General features: G+C 46.5%; 3 protein-coding genes across 6 annotated transcripts; 2 read left to right on the plus strand and 1 right to left on the minus strand.

Annotated features, from left to right (window-relative positions):
- The first annotated feature begins 1580 nt into the window (after positions 1–1580).
- Positions 1581–6557, plus strand: FAM136A (family with sequence similarity 136 member A). Its single transcript, XM_074981743.1, has 3 exons — positions 1581–1711; positions 2440–2580; positions 4623–6557. Exons 1-3 carry the CDS (start codon positions 1595–1597, stop codon positions 4809–4811), a joined length of 447 nt encoding a protein of 148 aa, XP_074837844.1. The 5' UTR covers positions 1581–1594; the 3' UTR covers positions 4812–6557.
- A 1100-nt stretch (positions 6558–7657) lies between these two features.
- Positions 7658–21172, plus strand: SNRPG (small nuclear ribonucleoprotein polypeptide G). Of its 4 annotated transcripts, XR_012642963.1 has the most exons (6): positions 7658–7787; positions 8315–8337; positions 10995–11119; positions 11973–12020; positions 12127–13124; positions 13263–13523. XR_012642963.1 is itself a non-coding variant. In XM_074981819.1 (5 exons), the coding sequence occupies exons 1-5, from the start codon at positions 7756–7758 to the stop codon at positions 12175–12177; spliced, it is 279 nt and encodes a 92-aa protein (XP_074837920.1). In that variant the 5' UTR covers positions 7658–7755; the 3' UTR covers positions 12178–13523. The 4 variants fall into 4 exon arrangements, 3 of the variants coding, with proteins under 3 accessions (XP_074837920.1, XP_074837919.1, XP_074837922.1); XM_074981819.1 differs by having other exon boundaries at positions 12127–13523; XM_074981818.1 differs by lacking the exons at positions 11973–12020; positions 12127–13124; positions 13263–13523 and adding an exon at positions 20435–21172.
- Positions 13433–26239, minus strand: PCYOX1 (prenylcysteine oxidase 1). The gene is made up of 6 exons (XM_074981817.1): positions 26064–26239; positions 22756–22962; positions 18123–18297; positions 16307–16518; positions 14905–15057; positions 13433–14171 (listed from the first exon to the last, which is right to left on the minus strand). The coding sequence occupies exons 1-6, from the start codon at positions 26170–26172 to the stop codon at positions 13513–13515; spliced, it is 1515 nt and encodes a 504-aa protein (XP_074837918.1). The 5' UTR covers positions 26173–26239; the 3' UTR covers positions 13433–13512.
- Positions 26240–27781: the final 1542 nt, after the last annotated feature.

The following is a 27781-nucleotide window of genomic DNA, read 5'->3' on the forward strand; positions in this document are numbered from 1 at the left end:
TCCAACTGTAATTGCTAGAAGTTAGAGATGAAACAAAGTCTTTGTAAAGCAGGCACCAAAAATAGCTTTAATCAGCATGTAGAAGGGGTTTCCAAACAGAATCTTGCCATTGAAGTTGAATCAGTTGATCGCTGTAAGTTGTGAAATGCAAAACATGCTCTGAGGGATCTTCTGGCCTTCACTAATGGTAGTCAGGCAGCTGTAGATTGCACAGCATGGGTCCTTGGTACCAAAGACTCGAGACTGGCCAACTCCACCTGCTTGAATTATTGAGTTATTGGCTGGTCTGGTGCAACAGGCACTGAACTGTAAAAGGGCTGCAGAAGTGATAGGACTTTACACTAACTCAAAGTGGCACTACAGCCATGGAAGCTTGTGAATAATAGATTAAGGGATGGCATCCCTGTTAGTAGGTCATGCCTTTTGCCTATGATGCTTTAGGCAGCAAAAACGGGAAGTGACAGGCAGGGAGACATAGCACTGGAGCCATTCAAAATGCACATGAGAGACCTTCTCCCCATCCTTCTGTTCCCTCCAGGCTCAGGGATGCATAGAGGTGAAGAGAGTGAGGGATATGTGTGGATGGCTAGGGCTTTGTCACAAATGAGGACCTTTGCAATAGAGCAGGACAAGAACCACTTGACATTCAAATCAAGAGAAGACAGTGGGGATGGCTGGGCCACACTCTCAGAAAAAGCATCATCCAGCATAGTCTGTCAAGCTCTCACATGGAAAATGCAAAAGAGGAAGACCTTGGAGGATGTGGAGAAGATCTACTGAGACTGAAGGACAACAGCTGGGATGCTCCTGGTATCAGAAGTTTTGACACGAGACAGAGTGAAGTGGAGGAGACTTGTAGATGACCTATGCTCCACTCCTAGTACAGTAGACCTCTGACTCATGTGAGGATTCCCTTCTTGCAACACCCACCCCCCCCATAAGTCAAATTCCCCACACAATTGGATGGAGCCAGGAAACTCACCAGGGCACCAGACCAGATCAGTTTCCCGGCTCCAGGGAGTGGAGGGAACCTGGGGACCAGGGTGCAGCCTGGGTCCTCTCTGCTTGCAGAGCTGAGAAACTGATCAGGGCACCACTCAGAGTTCATTAACCCAAGATATGTGCAACTTGAGCGCCTGTATCTCAGGGGTCTACTGTGCAATGATTTAAGTAAATAAGGGAGAGAGTGCTGTATGGCGATAGATTAGATGGGAACAGAGAAAGGGATGGATGGGTACATAGGGAGAGCAAAGGATGCAGGGGCTGGAGAGAAAGAGTTGGGGAAAGTGAAAGGTAAGCGGGAAGGAAGCGAAAGAGCAAGAAATGTATGGCAACAGAGGGGGACAGGTGTATGGGGCACAGTATCCATCCGTCAGTCAGGCTCAGGGCTGTTCACTCGTGCGAGAGGACTTTGTAGCTCGAGAAGAGCTGGAGCAGGGGACACGTCCCTTGGCAGAGCCGGCGGACTTGCAATGCACCCAGCCGGGCACCAGAGGCTGCTGTCGCTCCCCGCCGGGGACTGACTGCCTGCTCGGAAGCGCGGGGCCGGGCTAACCCGGGAAGTGGATGCGCTGCAGCCGGTGTCCTCTGGCTCATGCGGGCGCTGCAGCTGGCGGCCGGCAGCATGGCCGAAGCTCAGCAGAGCCGGATCCAGGAGGCCATTGAGAGCATGGTGCAGGGGCTAGAGCGGGAGAACATTCGGAGGATGCAGGTAGCAGAGGAAGGGGAGCTGTCTTGCTGGCTCCCTGTCCTGCCCTCCCCATCGGTCCCCTATAATTTGCTCCCCCACTTCTGCCTGGTCCCACAGCTCCCCAGCTCACTGCCTCATTGCAACGCCTGCTGTGGGGTCCCATCTGGTCACGGAGAGAGGAAACCAGTGCCCTCTCCTTCCCCGCCCCAGCGTGGGAACGTGGAGGGGCCCTGGTATCTTAGTGAATGGGGGAAGGGGTTAGTGAGCTCTGCTCCCCGATTGTGTACAAGAATCTGAGCCCCTTGCTGAACTGGAGCAGGGATTGCTTTGCTGAAGCCTACTGCAGGTGCTGCTCAGAGGTCTGTGGCTCTCCATGGATGGGATGGGGAGCGGGCACTGCAGTATGATACCTGCCCACATGTAAAGCAGCTAAGGCAGGACACTGTACCACGCAGGTTTGGCCTTTGGGCCAGTTTGCAGCACCACTGGGTTTGGGAGCTTGCTAACAGGGGGCCCAGGGTAAAGTGTCGCTGGCTCAGGGCAAGGCTGTAGTGTGGGTTGAAGCCAGATAGTTGCACAAAGCCTAGGGGAGGGGGTCTGCAATATATTTATGCTCTGTTTCTCCCCCCGCAGGCCTTCAGTGAAGCGGGTGTTTTGGGAGGGGGCTTCAGATGTGAATTGCTACAGGCAACCAGTCCTTGGAGTCCCGCAGCCTGATCCCAACCTACTCTGTGTCTGGCTTTCTGCAGGGTAACATGTTTCGGTGCAGTGCCAGCTGCTGCGAGAATGACAAGGCCTCCATGCAGCAGGTGCACCACTGCATTGAGCGCTGTCATGCCCCCCTGGCCCAGGCCCAGGCTATCGTCACCAAAGAACTGGAGAGGTTTCAGGTGAGGGGACGGTGACTGATGACCCCGGCACAGGTTAGCACTGACTTTCCATGGGTTTGTACGGAAATAGTATCAACAGTGGAGGTTTGTTGGTTCCCAGCTCTCCAGGGCATCTTGTCCTGTTCTGGCTTAGTCTCAAGCTCTGTTCAGATGTTTGTGGTGGATGCACACCAGGGATGTTAAAGTTTAATCAGTTAACTGATAAGCTGTACCCTAAACAAAAGAGACCTACCAATTACAGTTAAATGGTGGGGGCTGGAGTACCAACCCGTCTGGAGCAGCCATGGTCCGTGGTGGTCCCAGGAATATCATGGGTGAGAGCTCCTTCAACCCAGGTGGCCCCACGAGTGCCCCAGGGGAGGCCACTCCAGCCCAGCAGCTGCTCTGTCCCCCTCTTGCCTCCCTGTTTAGTTGGTTAACTGGTTAAACTTTTAACCAGTTAAGTAATTAAATGGAATTTTACATCCCTAATGCACACAGATTTGGGATATGGGCCAGTCAATGTTTTGCCTACTCCCTTGCAAAAGTAACCTGGATCAAAGGGAACGTACTGGAGCAGGCACTTTGTAATGTAAATGGGACATCTCATTTTGGAGAAGAGAAGGCCAAGAGCGAGTGCAGTGTTGGAAGACCAAGGTTACGCTCTGTTAAATTCAGGTGCATTATGCAGCACAAGGCTTGAAAGTGCAGGTCACCGGGAGGAGAACCTTCTGCAGAGAGAAGGTGCATGGTTAGGTTAGATTTTTGAGCATTCCAATGCTGGTGAAAGGTGCTAATCTGAAATTCAGTGTCCTTGGAGTAGTTACAAAGTGGGCAGAGGGAAAGCTTTGATCCATCGAAGCTATGGAGATCTATCAGGAATGATCTAGAATGGTGCGTGGTCTTGCCACCAGGGCAGGGGAGTGGACTTGATGACCTCTCAAAGACACTTCCAGTTCTAGCATTCTATGATTCTATTCTGTTTTTATGACCCCTATTACTGTTGTATCTGAGAGCCACCTGATCAGTTTAGGGTAATTACTTTCGCAGTACCCTGGGAGTTAGGCAGTGCCATTCTCAGTTTATAGATTGGGAACTGAGGTATAGAGAATCTGTTGCATTTGCCAGTTAATCCGTGTGCATTAGGGATGTAAAATTTAACCCAAGATCAGTGGCCAAACATGGACTTAAACACAGGTTTCCCATTTCCTAATATATATTGTAACCCCAGGACCATCCTACTTCTCTTTGCCACACCAGAGTTTGACTCTATCCTGCTCCAGAAGGATCACCTTTTGGGATCAAAGAATAACGTGATCTGTCAGGGTCTTTCTCCTGAGAACCTCAGTAGGGATGCTAGCAGTGGTACAGCTGAAGGGGACACTGGCTAGGAACTCAGCTGAGACCCTCCAAGCTTATTTCCAACAGAGCATCATGAAGCCATTGCAACATCTCTAGGCAGCTACTGACTTGAGTTTGGTTAATACAGTACTGATGGCTTGGGGGGAAATGTCAAACACACATCAGTCAGTCCTCAACCTGGAGGTTAAACTGCTGGCCATGAGAGTCATTAACCCTTGGAATAACTTACCCCAGGGCCTGATGGGTTCTCCATCACGGGCAATTTCAAATCAAGCTTGGCTATTTTTCATAAAGCTCTACTCTAGAAATTATTTTGGGAATTTCTTGGGACTGCGCTATACAGGAGGGCAAATGATTTCTTCCAGCCTTGGAGTCTCTGAGTGAATGTGCTAGACTGAGACACACCCCCGACTTATTGCATGTAGACCACCACAAAGGATGTTATAGTTGGTGGGTCACCTAAGCAAAATGATTTTGGTGATCTCCTTGCAAATGGTGATAAACTTCCTGCCTGCAGTTGGCTTCATTCTTCTTCCCTCCATCCCAAATAATTTTACTCGGTGTCCTCCAAGGCATGGCACCCATCTCTTTGCTAGCAGGCTAGGAGTTCATTTGTCCAGTATCCAACCCTCCCCCACAGTGCATTTTTCCCTTGCTCACACCCATGTGACCCTCTGACTGTCTGGAATTCTCATTTGCAGGACCGTTTGGCTCGCTGCACGATGCACTGTAACGATAAAGCCAAGGACTCCCTGGATTCGGGGAACAAAGAGCAGCAGGTGAAACAACAGCTGGAGAGCTGCGTGACGAAGTGCGTGGATGATCATGTGCATCTCATCCCCAGCATGACCAAGAAAATGAAGGAGACTTTGGCAGCCATTGCACAATAAATCTGAGTCTGATTGGGAGGGTGGAGGGAGAGAAGCATGGTTGCTATTAAAAGAGAGAGGTGTGCATGGAGATTCATGTTGGAAATCACTGAATGAAAACGGATGATAAGGGTGATTTTTGTGTTTTTCAAGTATTGCAGCGGTCCATTCAGAAAGCTGATTTGAAGTGTTAGTGGTCTGGAGCTGATTTCCTTGAAGAGTGTCCTCGGCTGTGGAAGGGACCGACTAGCGACTTTGTCCCACTTGTCAAAGGGTTTATGTATGTACAGACCGTGCTGATAATAGCAGGGTCCTTTACTGATCTTGATTTCCTTTGATTGTAGCAGATGTAGGGCTGCTGGAAGGCACTGGTTGGACCGGCTTGGGGCCTGAAGGACTTTTGTCCCTAGGACAGGTACAACAACAATGCAAGCTTCTGCAGTGCCACCTAACTCAGTAGTTCTTTGCAGGTTCTAAGAGTCAGATATAAAGTGGTGCAGTTCCATTAGTATCAATGGAGCTGTGCCAGTGTAAATGCACTGAGGATCTGTCTGCAAAAGTCCAGTCTCTCCTGTTAATGGTGGCAATGTGATGGGGTCAGAGGATTTGAAGTGAGACTACCACTAGATTTGAATTGATGTCCTAGAATTCAAAGGTCCATATTTCCTGTCTCTCTTGTTCTTCAGCATGTTACGGTTAAAAGAAATGCTTTTCATCTTCTTGACTGCTCTCACATCTGCAGAACTGATTGTCTAGCACTGGCCGGTTCCCTTGACCTTCTAGTGCAGGTGCCTTTTGTCGTTGAAAAGAACAATTCAAAAGGGAGTGCATGCCAACTATTAGTTCATGAGTCTGATTCTCTTAAAATGTTAAAGGGGACAAGAGGAAGTCAGGGAGAATGTTTTTGCTCTGATAGGTTAAGTCTTTGCTGTTAAAACCTCCTGGGTTCAGTTCCCGCTCACACTGGTATAAATCAGAAGAGATTTCACTGGAATAAATGGAGAAATGCCTGTGTGTAAACCCAGTGTGAGTAAGTGGAGTATCAGCCCCTTGACTTAATCAAATCTCATCAGGCCACCAACCCTGCAATATCTAATTCTACTTAGAGAGCAAGGTCATCCACCCCAGTATGGGTTTTCTGGGGCAATGGTATAAATAACTTTCCTCACCTGAGCCTCTGCAAAACAACCACTGAAGGTTTTAATAGGTGGAATGTCTCCTCCTCTTTGACCTGATACCCCTAATTAAACACATAGAAAACCTGTCTTTGTTCTCCCTCATCCTGATTTAAATCAGGAATTTGGTGTCACAATGAGTTTATGGCACTATGTCAGTACACAATCAGATTCTGCAGCATGTTACAGCACAGCTGAATTTCAGATATTGTTCTTCTTGCCTGGAGCAGTAAGGACAGAGGAGGCTGGCTTGAATGCTGGGGCAAGGTTAATGCCCTCTGAATCACAAAGCACCATAACTGTCTGCCTCAGACGTGGAGCTACTCAGCTGCAGGAGTTGTGTATCTCAGGGGATATGAGCCCAATACAGAGAAATGATCATCATCAAAATAAAAAGGAAAAATAACATCCAAAAATCAGCACCACCACTTTGTCCTGTCCTGGTGACTGGAAACACTGTTCTATTTACTGTGAGCTAAAAGACCTTTTTTGTATCATCTCACGAACAGCTGTAATTAACACAACTTTGTTCTGTCCTTTTAAAACGTGATTTATTTTCTAAAAGTTTGGTTAAAAATAAATTTTAGATGAGAATTCACTTCTGTTTTTACTTACTACAAGGCTGTTTATGGCTATACTATGAAAGGTGCTAAATTTGGATTTATATATTATGGTCTGTTACTGTCTTGAGCTGTTGGTTTTGTATTCTAACCGAAGCTAGTCTGTTTCACTGCTAACACTTCAAACAGCTCTAGTTCCAACTCACTGCTTTGGAACCAAAAGACAACCTTATTATTAATTCTTTAGTGCCTAGGGCAGCAATGCAAACTGGAGCGCCTTTGTGCAAGGTGCTGCACAAATGGAATAGTGGAGTCCCAAATGGAACAGTCCCCAAAGAGCTTGCAAGGTAGTCAAGACACGTATACCGATGGTAGCAAATGCATGGCAGGTTCTCCAAATTTCTAATTTTTTTCAGTGCCACTTCCTTCAAAATTAGTGGTCTCTGAAGTCAGAGGCAGATTCAAACTTTGGGTATTTTTGAAACCTAAAACTGCATCTAGATTTTGTTAACTTTTTAAAAGAGAGGACCCTAAACCAAGCTCTAATACCCCTGGGCAGGAGCTGATCTGGTTCTGTCTCTAATTTTGCAGCTGCCACGTGACCTGCATAGCTCTTATCGTGCAGTGCGTCTTACCCAGGCAAGCTCATGAGATAATACACTTGTTAGTCTCTGAGGCGCTACAGGACTGCTGCAGCGTGGTAGCTAATGGAACAAGCAGCCTCGTCCTGCTTAGGTAAGCTGCGCATCAATATTTTGGGTGCTTCACTATTGAGGCAGCAATGGCAACACTGCAGCTGACGGCCTCCTGGTTTGAAATGCCCGTGTGGTTATTTGCTCTCAATGCCGGTTCTGCAACTATTTTACCCTGTGCTTCTACTGTAAAAGTAAATAGGACTTCTATTCTGCGGAATACGGCGGAGGCGAGCCACGGGCCCTCCGGGAAGTGCTAAAGGGAACGGCAGACCAAGCACCACGACCCCCATTGGCTGGCGGGTCAGTGAGGTCACGCGCCTAAGATTCCGTCCACGACGTTGATTGGGTACTTGGACTAGTGAAGTCATATGCAGACGCTCCTGGCGTTAGCGTTGATTGGTTAGCGTGGGTAAGCCTGCGGCCTCGGCGTATTCCCTGATTGGTGGCTGAGTCGGTGACGCAGTGACGCTACAGGCTGGTACCGCGCGGAGGAGCGACAGGCGGTTGATTGTGCGGGGCGGACTGAGCGGGCACCATGAGTAAAGCGCATCCGCCTGAGCTGAAGAAGTGAGTGCGGCCGGGGGCGAGCGGAGAGCGCCGGGGGGACCTCGGCCTGGGGGAGGGCCGTAATTCCTGTGTGATCCACCTTAATTGTCTATTCCCCTCGTGTCCCGGCATGCACCGCGCCTCTCGGGGCGGGGGGGGGGTGGGGCTGCCTCCCACTCCCGTCTGTTGACCACATGGGCCCGGGGGGCCCAACTCCACCTGCCTTGTTCAGGGGCACGTGCTGCCCGTGAACTAGGGACCTCTCACCCGCTCCCCTCCCCACGTGCCAAGTTCTGGGTGACACGACCTTGGTGCCCCAGGGCAGATGGTGCCTCACCCCCAGTCCCCTGCGGAGCTGCAATAGCTGATGTGGCCGGGCTGGCTCCAGTGAAGGGACTGGGCAGAGCCCAACACCTAGTGGCTTCACTGCTTCCCTACAAACCTGCAGGAGGCCAGGCCGAGCTGACTTTCTGTTCATGTTATGAGATCACTCTTATCATTTCTCTGCCTGCCCTTTTAATGTGCCTCTCTCCCCCTTGTGCTTTCAGGTTCATGGACAAGAAGCTGTCATGTAAGTTATTGATATGCCTAGATTCATTGCAAGCAGAGCTCTTATTTTAACATTCTCCTGGGTAGATGTTTTAGTAGCAACACTTAACTTGTGCGTTGTTTTGCCCATATGTTAGGTATAGAGTACACCACATTTTAACAGGTATGGTATGCATGGTATTAGCATAATATATACCCTATATTATGTTATATAGGGGGAATGGTTGGAAGTTAACTGAACAGATGATGAGCCCCCCACAATGCCATTCACCCATGTCTGGTATGCCCCAGTGCTTTGCAGTGTTGACATTTGCTTTGGCATTGGAAAATAGAAAATATTCAAAGGTAAAATATGTTGATGATTTGCCTGGACACACAGTGGGAAGGTACCTTCATCTGCCAGTGTCTAGAATACTGGTATCCAAAACAAGGAAAAATGTGCAGAACAATAAGTTAAGGTACTGATCAGGGGTGGATTTTAGAGAAACACATAATGTTTTATAACTTGTGCAATAATATTATAAATATTGCTAGTTGAAATGTGTAAGGTGCTGAAAGAATCTTGCTCCCCAGAAGAGGGATACGTGCATATATCTCCTTTTTAAAGTGTACTGTTTTGTCTTTAGACAAGATCTTTGGCTAATATTTCTTGAAATTTTTTAAGGAGAAACTGGGAGTGTGTCCAAAAAAATGGGTACACCTTACTGTTAAACTTGAAGTGCTGCTGTGTTGTTTTCGGTGGTGTTTTCCAATGGAATTTCTTAATAGAATTTGCATCTGAGTGTATAGTACTGAAGAGTTATAATGCAGCTGAATAATGTATGTGGGGCCATAATAGGTGACTTTTGAGGTTGATCAACGGTCCCAGTGCTCCAAAACATGCATATCATATTGGTTTCTCATCTCCGGTAACAATCACTTTTGTTTGCAATCTTGTAAGGTGATGCATGTGTAAAGATGTTTATATGATTTTACATATGCATTTATGACAAGAATGACTGACTGAAGATACTCTGAATCTTCAGTCTTCTTTTAAAGAACTGAGTCATAACAAACATAGTCTTGTCCAAATAGTTGCACCTCTACAAACACATCTCATGGCTAATGTAGTATACTTGTTTGTTCTGTGCTAGGACCTCAGGACTCCAGTAGACTGGGGCTGTAGACAAAGGCTGCTCTGGGAGCTGGAGTGTCCCTGCCTGCAGTGTGCTGGGGAGCGGGACTGCTCCCATCTGCAGCAGCCAGGTCCCTGGAGCATTGTCAGCAGGAGTGCTCCAGCCCAGCTGGAGCAGCCCCCATCAGTGTCAGCCCCAGGTGTGCTGTGGGCAGGGGTACTTTGGGCCAGCTGGGGTGGCCCTGCCCACAGCACACCTAGGGTATCTGGGACTGGGGCTGCTCCAGCCTTACTGGAGCTCTCCACCCCCACAGCACACGTGGGGCTGCTGAGCACAGAGGCTGCTCCAGCTGTCCTGGAGTGTCCCCCACCTGCAATATCATGGGCAAGGATGCTCCAGTCAGAGCAGTCCCAGTCCCTGGCACACCTAAGGCCTGGGTGCTGCTGTCCACACGGAGCAGTCCTGACTGATAGGGGAGCCTCACCCTTCCCCCATTTTATGGTTACCTGGTTGAATCTAGCATTTAACTGGTTAAACCAGGCGTGTCCAGCCCGCGGGCCGCATGCGGCCCTGGACAGCTAGTAACCCCACAAGATAGTAAATTTTTAACATTATTATGTGATTTATATACATTAACTATATTATATATTTTATATGTGGCCCAAGACAATTCTTCTTTACTCAGTGCGGCCCAGGCAAGCCAAAAGTTTGGACACCCATGGATTAAATCATTAAATGAGATTTTGCATCCTTAGTATCAGATGAGCCAGAGGCGGCACAAAATATAAAAGCATGAAAACCCATGGGTAGCAGCACATGAACTGCCTAACCACTATGAAGCTTTAATATAACTTTAACCGTACTCCTGTTTTTGGAGCTGTACCTGGCAGTATCAGGCCAGGTCTAGACTATGACAAAAAATGGGTTTAAAGATACTCGACTTTAGCTACATTAATTGCGTACCTGGGTCAATGTATTGGAAATTGATTTGTTGCATTGCTCCTGACAGGAGATTTTTCTCCCATTGACTTCTCTTACGCCAGTCAACAGCAAGGAATACCAGGGTTGGCTGTGGAACCCTGATGGTTCAAGTTAGCATGGCCTTGCTTGATGGGCTATATCAATCCGTGGAAGATCAACCACCACCAGGTTGATCTTCTGATAAATGTAGCTGTATCCTCAGTCTACATTCTTCTGTTATCAGAGGGGTAGCCATGTTAATCTGTATCTGCAAAAAACACAAGAAGTCCTGTGGAACCTTATAGACTAACAGATTTATTGGGTATAAGCTTTCATGGGTAAAGACCCACTTCATCAGATTCTTCTAATAGTGAAGTCTGAACAGGGTCCTCCTTACACTGCATTTTTTTCAGATGATGCCTCTGGTATGGGGAATCCTACTAAGCAATGCTCCTTTCATGTGCAATGTGAATAAAGAGTGTTTCAAAGGATCACAGCATAAGTAGATGGTTCTGCCTCAAAGGTACCACTCTGTAATCAAGGAAGTGAAGTACTACAGCTGCATGCTAGTAATTTTTTTTTTTAACCAAATATTCTTTTCTAGTGAAGTTAAATGGTGGCCGACATGTCCAAGGGATATTGCGAGGGTTTGACCCTTTCATGAATCTAGTAATAGATGAGTGTGTGGAGATGGCACAAGGCGGACAACAGAACAATATAGGGATGGTGGTAAGTAGGATTTTTCACTGCATTGGGCTGAAACATACTTTCAGGAGGAAAATCTTTATTTTAGCCTCTTTGCTCATCTGTTGCCATAATCCCTATATCAGCAAATGTGTCTGAGCTAGCTGTGTGATATCCCATGTCATTAGTTAACTGGTTAAACAAAGAGTTGGGGAGACAGGAGCAGGAAGGGGTGCTCTGACTGCAGACTGATGTTGCTCCAGCAGGCCTGGAGCAGCCCCTTGCCCACAGTGGGTCCAATGGGACTGGAGCAGCCCCTGCTGGTTAACTGTAACTTGTAAACCTCATCCATTTATGGTGAGGCTGACTAGTGAATCATTAATTTCCCTAGTCTCAACCATGTGAATTATGGGAAACTAGATTGTCTACAAGTATCGGAGGGGTAGCCGTGTTAGCCTGGATCTGTAACAGCAACGAAGGGTCCTGTGGCACCTTATAGACTAACAGAAAAGTTTTGAGCATGTGCTTTCGTGAGCACAGACTCACTTCATCATAAGCAGCATCTGATTAAGTGAGTCTGTGCTCACGAAAGCTCATGCTCAAAACTTTTCTGTTAGTCTATAAGGTGCCACAGGACCCTTCGTTGCTGTTATAGATTGTCTACAGCATATGTGTCTAGGATTTCCTCTGTTTTTTCCATCTGTGGTAGAATAAAATTAAGTGCACCAAGGTATATGGGACTGTGCACCACCAGTAGGACACCTTGGCTGCTGGCTGTGGGTGTTCTGCTAATCAGCTGGGTGGCTGCCTAAGTGCTCATCTCACAGAGAATACTGCCTGTCACTGGGTAATACCCAGGTAGCTTATGGGTCAAATTTAATGCTGTTCGTCTTTCTAGAAGCTAATCGGGAGAAACATACCTGCTGTAGACAGCTTCCTAGCTGAGGTGTGTTTTTTTTGTAGTCTTAAATATTACTTATCTTTGTCCTATCTAAAGCTACTAAATCTTCTTGGGTGCAACAGAATTTTTATTTTATATTCCCTATTTTTAGGTAATACGAGGAAACAGCATCATCATGTTAGAAGCCTTGGAACGAGTATAGCTTAACCAGTGACCTCTTGCCTAGTGCTGTGATAAACCTTTTTGTAACTCCACCTCCCTGAAGGATCCTCATTAGCTCAGAAACTGTACCTTCAATGTGTAAACTTATTTTTGTTAAATACATTTTGTAATGGTTAATTGTAACAGGAGTAAATTTAACTTCCTCACCAAAATCGTGCCAGTCACTTGGTTAAATATATTATGCAGAAAAACAGTCCTTGCTTGTGAGTGTAATGGAACTAGCAGGAATGTGTGTTGATTTATACTGCTGGAGTAATGTACGAGGTGACCGTTTTCTCTCCCTTTCCTTCCATCCTTTCAAATGAAAAATGTCTGCGAATTGATCTCCAGTCATCATGGTAGAAAAGTCCCACAGTGAACTTTTACTACAGTGGCACTGTGAATTTCAGCCTGCCTCTTTCCCATCAATTTTGGCCTATTTTTAGATGTTAGGGCAGATAGGTACAGGAGCCTTCATCCTGCAAATACCTAACTACATGCTTAAGAGTCTGCAAGAGAAGGTCTAAGGGATGATCTATAAACAGGTCCTGATTCAGTAACTTATCCCTATTCAGGACTACATTTAAGCACGTGGTTAATTTTAAATTCTTGCTGAAGTGCTTGTCTTGACTGCAGATGGGCCCTCACGCATACTTTAGTGCTTTCCTGAGCTGGAGTCAGAGTACACAGAGGAAGGAGCCATTTAGAAATCTGGCACGTCTCTGGAATTTCTGCACATTCATCGTCACATTAACAAAAAAACTCAGTTGGCAGGCTATGCAAATCATGTTAAGCAAATGTTTTTATGTATGCTGCTGATTACTGTGAGACATGAAAGCAGGTAATGGTACATAAGCAGTAAACCCTCAAGTTACATGGGGGATGCATTCTTGCAACCCCTGTGTGTAACTCCAATTTTCATGAAAGTTGAGCAGAGCCAGGAACCAGGCTGCTGCCTTGTTCCCAGTTCCCCTGGGCTTGCAAAAGCTGGGAAACTCACCAGCCCACCAGGACTGGTTAGTTTCCTGGCTCCCAGAGTGTCAGGGAGCTGGAAAGAAGGGGGCAGCCTGGTTCCTTTCTCTACAGGCTTGCAGGACCTGGGAAACTGACCAGAGCAGCAGCTTTGGTCAGTTTCCTGGCTTTAGCCAGGGGAGGGGAGTGAGGGCTACTGTATCAGGTTAGAGGAAAAGAGTATTTCCATATATTTCTAATAGTGAGGTGGGCAAGAGAGAAGTAGCATTTGATCAATACCATCATACATTTCTTCTAGACTTTATTGGGCAATGTAGACTGATTCATTAGCTCCAGGGATACACAGTTCACCCCTGAATAAAACTCACAGCTCTGTTTTGAGTTTCTCATTTAAATCCTTGTGGTCAATCTTGTCTATGTTTCCGTACCACTGATGGTAAGAAAGGAGAGCCGCGTTTTTGGCTGCTATCACGCTCATCTCCATGGCACTTGCCGCCCATTCTATGCTGTTAAGGTAGTATATTCTATTGTGGAGAATTATAGGAGGGCATTTCCTTGGGACAGTGTAGTGTGGGTAAGCCAACCATTTCTTCTCTTTCACCGAATCATAGGATGAGAAAAGCAAATTGAGCTGCTCCTTGGTGAGAGGTTCTTTGGAGAACACTTTCCAAACTACCCGGCCTGAGGGTGGCTTCTCGTTCTCTTGTTTGTTTTGGACAGGAGAGACAACACCGATGCTGTTGATAAATAGTTTGGGATTGTCTGTTGTGAAAATATGAGACAAATGAAAGCCACAGGAGCCCTTGCAGCCGAAGAAGGTTGCATTTATTCGCCCATGAACAAAAGTCACTACCGTCTGATGGTAATGGTTTGAAAACTCTGCGATGGAAGGGTTAAAGTTGCGGAAAGTGATGTTGGACATTTTACGATTCAGTGGTGTAGCAATGAGAACTATATCATACACATCTGTCACTGATCCTGATGGAGAGTTGTAGCTCACTTCATACAGCTTAACTGTACCTCCTTAAGAAAGGGAGAAAGTAAATGAAGAGTCTTTCCAGCAACAGGGCATGACTGTAATTTTTTTTTTGTTAATGCTTTTGTAAAATGGTTGAACTTCTCTAAACCCAGATTCTGGTCAAGCAAAATCCATGGTCTGGCAGGACCACAGATATTCCTGGACCAGACACCCCCCGCCCCCAATGGCCAGAAGTCTTGCACTAGGGTCACCACAGGGCCTGGCAGTTTAGCTGGAGCTGGGAACAGGGCCGGTGGCAGCTGGGCCAGGAGCGGAGCTGGTCATGCATCCGGGGGATTGACAGCCAAGAGAAAAATAGAGCTGGGCTGGGGGCAGTGATGGGAGGGCTGAAATTGACCTCCCCTGAGCTGGGAAACTCCCTAATGGAGGTAGGTCCAAACTGTAGATTTTTGGGGGTTGAGGGAAAAGGCGGGGGAGGAGATTGGAGAGGATTTTTCATAATGCAATATTTATTGTTTTATATTTTGCATAGCGGAACCTTTAGTTGAATAATTTACAAGTCTTTCAAACTAGTGATTTTTGGATGCCCAAACTGACCCCTTTAAAGGGACCCTAAAAACAGACAGGTTCTTTATAGACACAGTGATCTGAATATGAGATGTTCCCAAACTTTGGGCTCTGGGCTCTTGCTATCAGCATCCAAATGTTTCAGCTTATGCCACCCTCTAGTTTTAAAGGCTTTTTCCCTTACATCCAAACAAAGTGAGCACATCTTACCTGTGCGTTTGGGCCGTGTTTTCTCCTCTATAGAGAGAACTGTACCAGAGACAAGTTGTGCTTTGGAAGCATAAAGAAGGCCAGTGCAGACAAGTTTATTGCCACCTTTTACTGACCAAAGTCCAGAATCTGTACCTGCCAGAGACACCGTACCTGCGAGGGAAGGGAAGGAAATCAACGACATATTTGAGAGTGTTTGTGCTTCTTTCTGTTCAGCCATCTGTTCACAAACTCCTCAACGGTAAGAGCTAGGACCACCAAATTTAGTATGCAGCTTCCTCTTATCATAGCTCTTAAAGCAAGGTCAGACTTTGGTTGTGGCATGACAACGGGATGTGCCTGGAATGGGATTGTTTCTCATCAAATGGAAAGGTGAGAGCACAGAGCTCTCACAATGACCATGGGGGGCAACAAGCATGGGGGCCAGCTACACCGCAGGAAGGTAGTGAGCAAATGTGATCCCTACTGTTCCAACATTGCCAGACAGCCTTAGAGCAGCCATCATCTGGACAGCATAGCCTTGGAGTGCCCACCCACACACACCTCCCCACTCCCTACCCTAACTTCTGTACCCACCCATGCCCTGAGCCATCTCCTCAACCCGTCCCCCCGAATCCAGCATCCCCCACACACCCGCAAGCCCCTGCCCTGAACAAACCGTGCAACACAGGGCAAATCTTCAAGTTCCAAATAAATTGTTCTAGCCTCCCACTCACTGCATTAGACAGGGGACTGATCAGCACTCAGGGCTGGACTAGGAAAGTGGAATTAGAAAACTATAGATCCATAGAAAAGTGACACCCCAAACTTGCTAAAAATAATGGCAAGTCACTACCAAACCATCTACTTGCTTAGCAGAGTATCACAGTGAGAAGCTACTATTTGGCAATAGAAGTACAGGTTGACCCTTTCTCATCCAGCACCCTTGGGCCCTGAGCAGTGCCACGTGAGAGAATTTGTCGGATAGGGGAGGTCAATATTGTCTAGCATGTTACCAACACTTCCACTGTTTATTGGACTCTTAGAAGATGTTTAGGGGTAAATTACAGCTAAATAACAGCACACAACCACAGACCCATCTGGTGGCTGTAAACTTTATGGGACCAAAGGAGAATTGGCCACACCCATGATAAGTGCTCATGCAGCTATCTAAAATCATGCAGGATTATGGAAGTTGCCAAACAAGAGAGCTCCGGATTAGAGAGGTTTGATGTGTAATTCACGTTTTCTTAGGGCTGAATGCATTGCCTTTAAATCCCATCCACACTTATGGAGCAAGTATCCTAAGAATGAAACTAGAATTTCCACTATAACGTAGCCCAGTAACAGCGCCCAGTGCTTTAATGACAGTTTACCAGTGGAGACAAACTACATCAGATTGGGAAGAGAATTAAACACTCACCTACGAAAGCATTAATGTTGGCCCCTTGCCCATAATTGACTCTCATGATGGAAGTAACCACCTCATTGATAAACTTCTGGGAGAAGCCAGCCTTCTGCATCGTCTCCTCAGTGGTCTGATTCAACATATGGATGAAGTCATTCCCTCCAAGGGCATGAAGCAGGCCCTCCGTGCTGCTGAAGGAGTAGTCGTGAGCCTGATAGCGGTAGATTCTTTACCCGAAAGGAGAAAGACACACAAATCACTTCACAAAAGGTGAATCTTGACCGTCCAGTTTAGCACAGAACAAATGAGCTGCAGTCACTCACTCACAGTGAATGAAAAACGTTTGCACCCAGAGCAACGTTTCTGAGCACCTGTCGAGTTTTTCATTTTTCTCTGCAAAGGCCAACAGGAAGAGGGGGTCAGACCATGTTAGATTTTGTCTCTGCTCCCTCCTTATAGCTGAGATCAGCTGTGATGGTCTTGCTTGCTATTCCTTGGAAGTACGTGCTTGGAAACAGGGGACAAGGATTCTCAATGGAGTGCTTCCAGCAATGGGACCATAGGTGCTGTCTCTGTGAGTGCTCTGGGGCTGGAGCACCCGGAGGAGGTGGCGGGAATGGTGGGTGCGGAATACTGGCTAGCAGCTCACCATTAGCTGCTCCTCCCCTCGCCCAGAGGGTCTGATTAGCAACTTTCCCCTCCCTCCCTGCACCTCCCACCTGCTGCAATCAGCCATTTCACAGTGTGCCAGAAGGCTGGGATGGAGCAGTGACAGCAGGGGGAAACAGGTGGAAGGAGTTGGGGCCTTGGAAGAAGGGGCAGAGTGGGGGGGCAGGACCTAGAACAGAGCCAGGAGTCAAGAACCCTCAGGGAACTGCAAAGCCAGCGGCTGGGGATGGGACCATCAGACTCAACCTTCAAGATAAGGGCCAAGGCTCATCTAGCCAGCCAAACCATTGTCTAGCACAGGGATCAGCAACCCCAGTACAGGCGCCAAGAGAGGCACGCAAGCCGATTTTCATCGGCACGCAAGGCAGGAGCTCAGCCCCGCCCCTCCTCTCCCATGCAGCCAGGAGCTTGCCCAGAGCCGTGCCTGTGGATTAACAAAAGACTAACTACTGCTACCAACCACTGTCTAAATGGTAAAGCTCTGCATCTTACGTTATTTATAAATGAAGATGATGTAAGTAGGACAGTTAGTGACTCGAAAAAGTATCACCAGCACTCAGGCCCTACATAGAGGTCAAACAGTCAAATTTTGGCACTCTGTCTCAGAAAAATTGTCGACCCCTGCTCGGTCTTTGTATAACTGTTCTGACTTCTCTTGTAGTGCGTGGCCCCTTTTTGCTCACCGCAGGCAGTCACAAATGAATATTCTGTGTTTTATGCATCCAACGCCCAGTGTGAAGGACACAGTATGTTAGGGCAAAATGTACTGGTAACTCCTTTTGCACACAACGATACCTTGTCTGGCCTGAACTGTTCCATGTACAAGTGTTGGGTGCTGTTGTGCTTACTACTACAAAGTAGCACTGTTTAAATGCCAATCTTCTTTTAACTAGAACGCTTTACAAAGCAAAAGGATGGGCAACAAAAACTAGTTAAGGAGATCATTCTATTGCCCATGAGGAACAACACACAGCTATATTATAACATACTTGGAGGGAAAAAAAGAATCACGGGAAAGAAAGAGAGGTATGAAAAAATATCTCAGCTGCCACCTCTTTATTAATAGATCTTTCCATAGTGGTCACCACACCATTGACAGCATCTACCAGTTTTTAATCACTCCAGCAGGAGAGTTAATTGAGTTCAGGTTTTATACCCTTACCTCATAAACTTGTCCAAGATATCTTCCACCCACATGTTCATTCGCAAAAAGTTGAGTCCATAATGCCAAAGAAGTTTCAGAATATTGATAATGTACCAGCTGCTCTCCTCAAATACAAACTCCTCTCCATTGTAAATGCCCATAAGGCCACCTTGCTCTTCAGGAACGGAGAGTCCTGCAAAGAGGAGAAATATCTGCAGGTATAATTGACAAAGAACAGGTCTGTCTATTGCATGGTACTGCTTCAGAAGTATAAAAGGTGGAGCAGCACAAACTAGGGCAGTTAATGGTGAACTAGTAAGCCTCATCTTGAATGATTGAGGTTTACTGGTTGCAGTTAATTGGTGGAGGCCTGGCACAGTTGCGGGATGCTCCAGCCCAGCCAGGCAGCCCTGGTCCTCAGTGGCCCCAGAAGCACCGTGGTTGGAGGGTGCTTCAGCTCAGACAGAGCAGCTCCTGGTCCCCTCAGCCTGTCTGCTCCTTAACCAGTTAACTAACTAAATGGGACTTTTCATCCCTAGCACAAACAATGACAAGTGCAACCATTGTGATTTATCAGTTCAAACAGGTTAGATTTTTATTATTTAACAATCTTAGCAGTAAAGCTGGCTCTGAAAAAACTGAATAGCACCCCAAAAGTGCAGGAATTAAAAATGGCTTCCTCTAAGATTATACCAGGATGATTTCAATTTGGGCACTGTATAAAAAAGAGGACTCCCCTGAGAGGGAGTGTATGAGTATCTACTAACACACGTTGTATTAATGTTTTATAATATATATAGTACATTAATACAACTTGGGTTGGTAGATCCCAATAAAGATACGCTATCTCAGAGGTGTTCTCTTTTTTGGAAGGTCAAATAGGGTAACCCTAATTTCTACACAAGGAAATGATAATGTAATGAACAGGATAATGTGTATGCTCAGTATTGTCTTAGGCTATGTCTACGCAACCGTCCTCTTTCGAAAGGGGGATGCAAATGAGACAAATTGGAAATGCAGATGAAGTGAAAATTTACATAACTTGCACTTCATTTGCATAAACATATTTCCAAAAGAGTCTTTTGAAAGAAAAAGAGCAGTGTAGTTGGGGTTCTTTGGAAATAAAACCCCGTTTTTGAAAGCACCCTTCTTCCTAATATTTTGAGGAAGAAGGGTGCTTTCAAAAATGGAGTTTTATTTTGAAAGAACCCCAATGTAACCAAGCAGGCTTAGGTTCCCCAGAAACGAGGCTGCACCCAGAAGGCGAGTGCTATATTTGGCTTATTGAAAGCGTGACACCCGCGACGGGAGCCCCGGAAACGCTGCAGTCACCAGTGGGGGAAAACCTGACGCGTCGGAGCTTTGCTCGGGGAGAAGCTCTGTAACAGGCCTCCTAACACTAACTACTAAAGCTTAAACTCATTTACATAAGATTGCTTAAAATTGCCTATGCATCACTCTCACTCTCTCGTGGCCTACTGCCAGCGTAGCCTTGAAGGTTTGGCAACCGTATTTTGTTTTACAGTAGTTGCCTTGGCAGGGTTATTTGTTTTGCAGATTTTCACCTTGCACAGACTGGTCTGTTTAGATTCTTCTGAGGGTTCACAGAGGGGTCGGACTGCACTCTCGGACCGTTGCAAAATCTTCTCGCACCCTACACCCAACTACACTGCTCTTTTTCGTTCAAAAAACTCGCTTTCGAAAATGTGATTATGCAAATGAAGTGTGAGATAAGTAAATCAGCACTTTGTTTGCATTTCCACTTTGCCTCATTTGCATCCCCCCTTTCAAAAGGGGACTGTAGTGCAGAGGTAACCCGAGAGTGGTGAGAATCAAAGCTACTCCAACGGGTGCTGAAATGCTGACAGAGATTTCCTTCAGCTCAAGTACTATGAACCTGTGCTTTGAATTACACAATGCTGAGGCCTACTCTCTTGTCTAAACTTCACAATGGTTGTAGTATACAGTATAGCAATAATCAGAAGGAAATGCATGGATTTGTCACAGTGTATCTTAGATATTTTGTTGTGGTCATCCCATTTAATCAGGAGCACCTGAACACATAGGCTATATCTATGCTCTACTGATCCTTTGTAAGAAGTTCTTCTGGAAGATTTCTTCCAAAAAAACTTTTTTTGAAAGATCATGTCTACACACAAAAAAGCAGATCGAAAAATCAATCCGCTCTTTCAATAGAGAGTGTCCACACAGCCCCTGCTCTTTTGAAAGAATGGGCCATGGATCAAAAAATCCTGTGCCATGAGGACTTCTCTTTCAAAAGAAGAGCCTGGGGAGCATCTACACACTTTTTTTTTTTTTTTTTTTTTCAGAAGAAGCTTTCGAAAGGAGGCGCACTTCCTGACCAGGGAGCGGAACAAGGCTTCCGGAAGAAGAGCCACATTCTCTCAATTTACTTTCAAAAGAACACATTGTATGTGTGGATGCTCCATGTGTTCATTCGAAAAAGGGCCAGATATTCTAAAAGAAGTTGCTAGTGTAGACGCAGCTTTAGAAGGAACAAAAGGATCCTGTAAAAATCCTATAAATGAAAATCAAGCGGCCAACACCTCCAACCAGTGTTTCCAGTAGGCTGAGTGCTTGGGCAACCATCCAGGAGAGATTCAGGTGCCACTGAGCTAAGTAGCGGGGCACCCACAGCCGGCAGCATGTGTTTTTTTTGGTGGTGCACATCTGCAAATACCTTGGTGTAAATAAAATTTATTCCACGCATGGATGGAAAAAATTAGAGAGCCCACTACCCCCAACCACCTAAGATGGCATCATGAGTAATGCAGATGATTTGTTGTGTTTATAACAGTCAACAAACTAAAATGTGTCAGCCTCCAAATCCAAGGGGACTAATACAGTAATAGTTTTGTTGATTGGGCAGATGTGACAGAATACGCTCCTTAGACACTATATCTTTGTACAAGATTTGCCCTAGGATGTATCATTTGAAAACTCTCAACCTGCAAATATGTAACGTCCTAGTAAAATGGGTGTAACCACTTCAGGCATAAAGTTATAAATTTCCCCTGTATGATTTTAAAAATACACGTGGCACCAAACTGATCAAATAGCCATGTCTTGAACCAAGAAGTGTATGATTGTCTTAATTTGCATTTAAGCACAAAGAAGAGTCCTCCAGGAGAAAGGGGGATTGGAGAAAACAAAGAATGTTCACACAGGTGTGGGGGGGGGGGTAAAGCAGGGGACATTCTTCCACACAGAAATTGGGTTCTCAAGAGGGGGCTGAGACTATATAAAGGAAGGACAAACACACACTTTCCTTTTGTCCACTCATTCTCTGCACCTGAGAAGACAAAGGAAACAGCTTGTGGATTCAGTGGAAGGAGTCCTGGTCCTAACACTTTGGTCAATAAAACTGCTGGAAGCGTAAGGTGAGAAATTTTGCCTGAATCTAATATAGTTTCAGTTAGGTACTCGAACGTATTTTGTCTTTATCTTTCTTGTAACCATTACAGTATAACTTTTACGCCTTATTATGTGTACTCACTAAAAATCTTTTTTTAGTTAATAATTTTGTTTTATCTAATCCAGTGTGTTTAAGTTAAAGTGAATAGGCTACTGCAATGTTTCTCAACCTTTTTTTTTTAAAACTAAAGTACCCCTTTTTAAAAAAAAATATAAATACCCCAGTACCTGCAATTTTCAGACACACTATTTTTTCTACCATTGCAACATATTTGTTCTACTTTGTAGTACTGCCATGTAGTGTTAGTAGTATGTTTAGTATTCTAGAACTTCTGAAAGCATTTTCTGAATATTACAGAACAGTGGTTCTCAACCTGTCCAGATAAGTATCGCCTTTCAGGAGTCTGATGGGCACACACAAGAACAAAGTTTCACCTCACTTTTAAAACTACTTGCTTCCAAAATCAGGCCTTAAAATACAAAATTGTTGCAACACACTATTACTGACAAATTGCTTCCTTTCTCATGTTTACCATACAATTATAAAATAAATGAATTAGAATATGGATATTGTATTTAAATCTGGGTGTGTAGACACAGAGCTGTACAAACAATCGTTGAATGAAATTTGTACCAACTTCAATAATGATTTTTTATGTAGTCTGTTGTAAAACTAGGCCAATAGCTAGATGAGTTGACATACCCTCTGGAAGACCTCCGAGTACTGCAAGCATACAGGTACCTCTGGCTGGGAACCACTGGGCTACTGTATATTATTTTTTTAAAAGAGTAATGGCTTAGTATATTTTGACTGCCCAGGAGAGGATGGGTTGGTATAAGACATACATTTCTGAGGTAAATCCAGAACTGGGGGTCTATTGGGGTCACCCTGCAGTGTAACAAAAACTGGTGAGATTCAAGGTGTGACAGCAGTTACACAAACACATCTGGGAGTGATCAGGGGGTTGGAAGGCTGTTGGTGAGCAGACTAGGTTGGAGGCTACAAGGTATTGCAAGGCAACCCAGATTAGAGGGCAGAGGTGACACAGCCTCCCAAAGGGCTGGTTTGCACACTAGTATGTCAGAGCAGCCTGATTCTCCTTTCATGAATACCAATGTAACTCCATTACTTGAACTGACATTACTCTGTATTTGCATTAGTGTGAGGGGAGAAATGAACCCAGTAACTTCTGCGCCTTGGGGAAAAGTCACATACCTAGCTCCTTGACAAAATGCTTCATATGTAGGTTAAGTGGATGGAGGATGGATCCTCCTGCTTCATAGTCTTTTCCTTCCACATTTATAGTAGCCAAACGACCTCCCACGGTTCCCTTCTCAAACACGTCAATCTGTATGTCTCTCCCAAACTTCTGCCGTAGAAAATAGGCTGCTGATGTGCCCCCAATACCAGCTCCGACAACGGCTGAAAATAGATTTTTAAAAGGAAGTCATTCTCCCCATTTTTGTTAATTTATACCACTCTGTCCCAAGTCTCTGAATTCAGGCTGCCCTCATGTTAGGTGTCAGCTGTGGCCCTCTTCATCCACCGCACTCTATTCTTTGGACTCTAGACACTGAGTTTTCATTTTGAGTATAGAATCTTCCACAGCACCTAAGTGACTTGTGCTCTTAAATCTCTTTTGGGCTTCTCAAAATCCCACCCTATATTTTTTTAAACAACCCTTCAGCTGAATATTGATCGGGGAAAAGCAAAAAACCATTCCAAAGACTTTGTCTACACAAGAGAATTAGTTATTCTCTATGTCATTCAGAAGTGTGAAAAATCCATGGCCCTGAGTGGTGCACTTAAACTGACCAACCCCCACTGTAGATGTCACTAAGTTGACAAAAGAGCTCTTCTGTTGACCTAACTACTGTGTCTCAGGGAGGTGGACTAACTATATTGATTGGAGACGCCCACTCCTTGCCAGAAGTACTGTCTATTTGGAAGCATTATCACAGGACAGCTGAGCCACTGTAGCTTTTCAAGTGTAGACAAGCCCAAAGGTTATAAAATTACTCACACGTACAAGGCACCCAGCATCACGTATGTGAGAACATACTTGCATGGGCTGTGTCATGTAACTGGCTCGGCATTCTAGGAATTCTGGAAACTTGCTGAAGGGCAGGAGCTGCAGCAAATTCATATGTATAATTTGTGGTTGCAAGAGGAGAGACTTGGGCAAGTTATTAGGCCCAAATCCACAATGATATTTAAGCTCCTGACTTCCTGGGTGTTAGTCTGTCTTTTAGCAATGCTTTGAAAAACAGAGAGCCTATCTAAAAGCACAGCTCCAGAGAGTAGATGCAGCTACGCTAAAAAATTATTTGGCAGCATAAGACCCAGAAGGTAAGTTAGCTGTGTTGACAGAAATCCCTCTCCATTACATTACTCCAGCTACACTGGGGTTATGTGAGCATCACTACATTGATGAGGGATTTGTTTTTTTCACACCCCTGACTCAAGTATCACTTTACAGCATGGACCAGGGCTTGGTTCCCCATGTATACAATAGGGAGAACAGTTAGAAGAAAGAGGATGGAAAAGGCTAGGAAAAAACAATTTTTGTCTTCCCTCTCCACTATGCAGGAATTGCCAAGAGAAGGGAGGGCAGAAAGTCCCTGAAAATCATAGCAGCCAGAGGGACTTCCCCCTAGCAGCAGCTAGCCCCCTGGGTCCTTGCTGGGGTGTGGGAGGGTTTTAGTGTGTGTGTGTGGGGGGGGTCAATTGAAGTAGTTCCCCCGTGTGGCAGAAAGGCCCTGAAAATCTTAGATGTTGGGGGAGACTCCCCCCCCAGCAGCTGTAAGCTCCCAAAAATCTTTCCCACCCTTAGAGCCCTAACTACGCGCAAGCCAGGACATGGTGCTGCCTGGCAGCATGGTCAGCACCGAATGGCAGGCGCGTCCTTTTGGTGGGTCAGGGACTAGCCCCGTGATGTGGTTGAGCACAGGAAAGACCCTGACTGCATGGTGCCTGTGGGGAAGGAGTGAAATGCATAAATGAAACTGCTGAGAAGTTGGCCTCTTATGCAAGCACAACCCCCACAACAGCCTTGTTGCCACATGGTGCAGTGGGGCAGCAGCGGGCACCAGGCACTGCAGAAAAAAATTAGAATTGTAGAGACAGAACCATGAACTCCATGCTGGGGCTCTTTGTAATGGGTAGATGCACTCACAGTGCTAATAGCAAAGAAAGAAAGATGTTTGTCAGCCTCTCGTACAAAGATGATCCCACAGCCACAGGCTTCCTGGTTCTGATTTGAAACTCACGGTCTTCCTGTTACCTAATTCCTGTACACCTGGAGAGCAGCGGCCAGAGTGAAGCACTGTGGGGCATTGTGGGTTACAAACGGGGCCAGAGCGGAGCACTGTGGGGCATTGTGGGTTACACACGGGACACCTCTGGAGGCAAATAAATTTGATTTTAAGACGTGGCGCTTCCACCCTGGCTTTTATTCTAACTTTAAATTCGAACTTGACGCAGGTTCCAAAGATACTATGATATTGATATTAGTGCTTCCTAAATCGAGCTAATAGTATTTACAGTGAAGACAGTCACGTGGTACTATCAACCTAACTGCCTTAAATTTGAATTTATTCGAGTTTATTTTAACAGCCTTAAATTTGAATTTAAATCCGAGTGTACACATAGCCTGAGTCAGAAGTAACTGCACTGACACACTTCTGATTTTCCAATCCCTGAGCCAGTTCCTCCAGATCTGTCCCCTCCCTCTTACCCCAGATGTCCCCAGTTATCTACTTTCCCTCTCCTTTGTTCCCAAACTCCTTACATCATCATCAAATACCTGTGCCCTCGACCCACAGTTCCACCCCTCTCAGCAGCAATTTTGCTGCACAACCCTTGCATGGCTCTTTCACACCCAGGGATTTCCCTTCCTCTCTTTTTCAGGAGCTGATCCTCAGCTCCCCCATCACCCACCGCTGCACCTTCCCTGCATTAACTGAGCCCCCAGGCCCCCCCCCGAATGCCTGGACCAGCAACTCAACCCCAGTCTCCCTGAACCACCCCTCACCCCAAATTGCCTGCTTCTTGTCCCATCACAGAGTCCCCTCCTTTCCTCACAGCCGGGCCCCGGAACCCCTGCAGCTCCTACCCCAACCAACCCCTGCACGGCTCTCCCCAGCTGCTGGGCTCCAGACCCCATGTCTCCACACACACCCTCTCTCCTGCAGCTGGGCCTCGTCTGCACCCCCTCTCTCCTGAGCAACTGAGCCCCTGCACCTTCTCTCCCACCGTTGTCTCCTGACTCCTTGCCTCACACTCCACTTCCTCTTTCCCGAGCAACTGAGCTCCTGCAGCTGGGCCCCAGACCTTCCGCACCCCGTTCTGAGTAACTGAGCCCTTGCACCCCTCTCCCCTGCACGCCAGGCCCTGCCCCTCCCACCCCACACCTCGCCCGAGCAACTGAGCCCCTGCACCCTGCTCGCCTACAGCTGGGCCCCAGACACTGCCCCGCCGCAGATCCCCTCCTTCTCTTAGGCCCCGGGTATCTCGCCCCGTACCTATCTTGCCGGGCGGGTAGCGCAGCTCGCTGGCCCCCGGCGCCCGCAGCCAGAGGGAAGCGAGGAGCTGGAGCAGGAGCAGGGGGGCAGGCGCCAGCCGACACCACATGGTCACCGCGGGCAGCGATCTCAGCTACCTTCTCATCAGGTGCCTGGAGAGGCGGCGCCCAGAGGTCCCGGACGGCGGGGCGGGGCGGGGCTAAAGAGACGGGCTTGTGGGCACTGAGACGGTGCTGCGGGGGGAGAAGTTGCAGTGCGTGGGGGGAGGTGTCCTATGGGCCCCCCCGCCCGAGCAGGAGAGCCTAGGAGACAGCGGGATATGGGGAGGGATGAGAGGGGGACAGAGTGAGGTCCCTTAAATACCATGGGGCGGGGGGCATCCTTGGCAAGGCTAAGGGCCTTCTAAGGCAGCCTCCAGGGACAGCCTGGTCCAGCCTGACCTTGACCCTCCTGGGGCTGTGTTTGCCCATTTGGCTGGATAATAACTCTGTTCGGAATATGCCTCACTAGGTCCGCTGGGTGCCCCAAGGTTATTGGGGGCCATCTGGATATGGAGGGCTTTGTTTTATGCTGTCCTCCCACCCCCTTAAAATGTCTTCATTTTTCATCTGGTCACCCATGGGTGACATAAATTCCCAGGCCTCTGATGAGACTTCAGAGGCTGGCATGAAAAAGGTGAGTGTTTCTCATTGGCTGTCACCCAAACCAACTCACCAGCATTGATCCTCACTAGTTCCTTTTAGTAGTCACAACAGAGGAGCCTAAGACTAGACAAATTGGGGTACGGGGGGGTGGTCTTAGACTAGCTGCTCCACACCAGGACTGAGATGGGCCCATGGTGGACTTCAACTCATCATAAGCACATGTAGTTGTTTTCCCTTGGGGAGGGCCTGCTTCTTAAGGTAGGTGGCTGGCGATGACTTGATTTTTAAGAAACAAAACTAGAAGTATTTGTGGAGCAGAGAAAAGCACTTACATAGTCTTTCAAAACATTTTTAAGTCAAATATTATTTTGGATCATCACAACCAGATTTGTGTTCTCAGTGATGAACTGTTTGAACTAAAGAACACTAATTCCAAGGCAACAAAGACATTGGTTGTGAATGGTATGTTGTTATCTGATTTCTTCCATTATATTTACTTTGTCTGAAAAAGAAGACCTTGATAGGCGTGGCTGCAGCAGTTGGAAGAGTTTGCAAAAGAAATCTTTTTTGCTTTCAAGGCCCTTCTGCAACTGAATCTGCATGAGCGGTCCTTCACACTGGCACTGAGTGAACAGAGCACATTGCAAAGGTTTAGATCCATTGGTATGGAAGAGTTTGCAGGATCAAGTCTTTAGGTGAAAATCACATATGATAGAGGGGAGTGGGTCACTGTGTTTAGGTGTCATGGTGGGGTGATGCAGGAAAGGCAGCAAGAATTTAGGAGTTTCTGCATTCTCTGTATGGGAGTTTTTTGCCACCTTCAAATATGCCAGGATCTGAATATCTCCCACATAGCTGTATCTTCAGATGCCTTCTTCAAATAAGCATCAGTGCCAATTCACAGCTGAAGTATTTCTGTTATTCACACAAATTGACAGTCTGGCCCAAGGACTGATGTAGCAGAGGAAAAGTAGCAAACAGAATGCAGGATCTGTAATGATGTGGTTATTATACTTCACAAAGCTGTATAGTTGGTGTAGTGAGTTCCTTCCTTCTCTCCCACCCTCCCTGTAG

The sequence above is a fragment of the Carettochelys insculpta genome, chromosome 31 (genome assembly GCF_033958435.1).
Source record: "Carettochelys insculpta isolate YL-2023 chromosome 31, ASM3395843v1, whole genome shotgun sequence".
In the NCBI taxonomy this organism is placed as follows: domain Eukaryota; kingdom Metazoa; phylum Chordata; order Testudines; family Carettochelyidae; genus Carettochelys; species Carettochelys insculpta.

Coding starts and splice junctions, on each gene's coding strand:
- PCYOX1 (XM_074981817.1), bottom strand. CDS start 26,172: ATGTGGTGTCGGCTGGCGCCTGCCCCCCTGCTCCTGCTCCAGCTCCTC. Junction 18,298..22,755: donor GCATTTTGTCAAGGAGCTAG/GTATGTGACTTT, acceptor TCCTCTTTGCAG/GACTCTCCGTTCCTGAAGAG. Junction 14,172..14,904: donor AACACGGCCCAAACGCACAG/GTAAGATGTGCT, acceptor CCCTTTCTTAAG/GAGGTACAGTTAAGCTGTAT.
- FAM136A (XM_074981743.1), top strand. CDS start 1,595: ATGCGGGCGCTGCAGCTGGCGGCCGGCAGCATGGCCGAAGCTCAGCAG. Junction 1,712..2,439: donor AGAACATTCGGAGGATGCAG/GTAGCAGAGGAA, acceptor GGCTTTCTGCAG/GGTAACATGTTTCGGTGCAG. Junction 2,581..4,622: donor AAGAACTGGAGAGGTTTCAG/GTGAGGGGACGG, acceptor TCTCATTTGCAG/GACCGTTTGGCTCGCTGCAC.
- SNRPG (XM_074981818.1), top strand. CDS start 7,756: ATGAGTAAAGCGCATCCGCCTGAGCTGAAGAA. Junction 8,338..10,994: donor CATGGACAAGAAGCTGTCAT/GTAAGTTATTGA, acceptor ATTCTTTTCTAG/TGAAGTTAAATGGTGGCCGA. Junction 11,120..20,434: donor AGAACAATATAGGGATGGTG/GTAAGTAGGATT, acceptor TTTTTTTTTCAG/AAGAAGCTTTCGAAAGGAGG.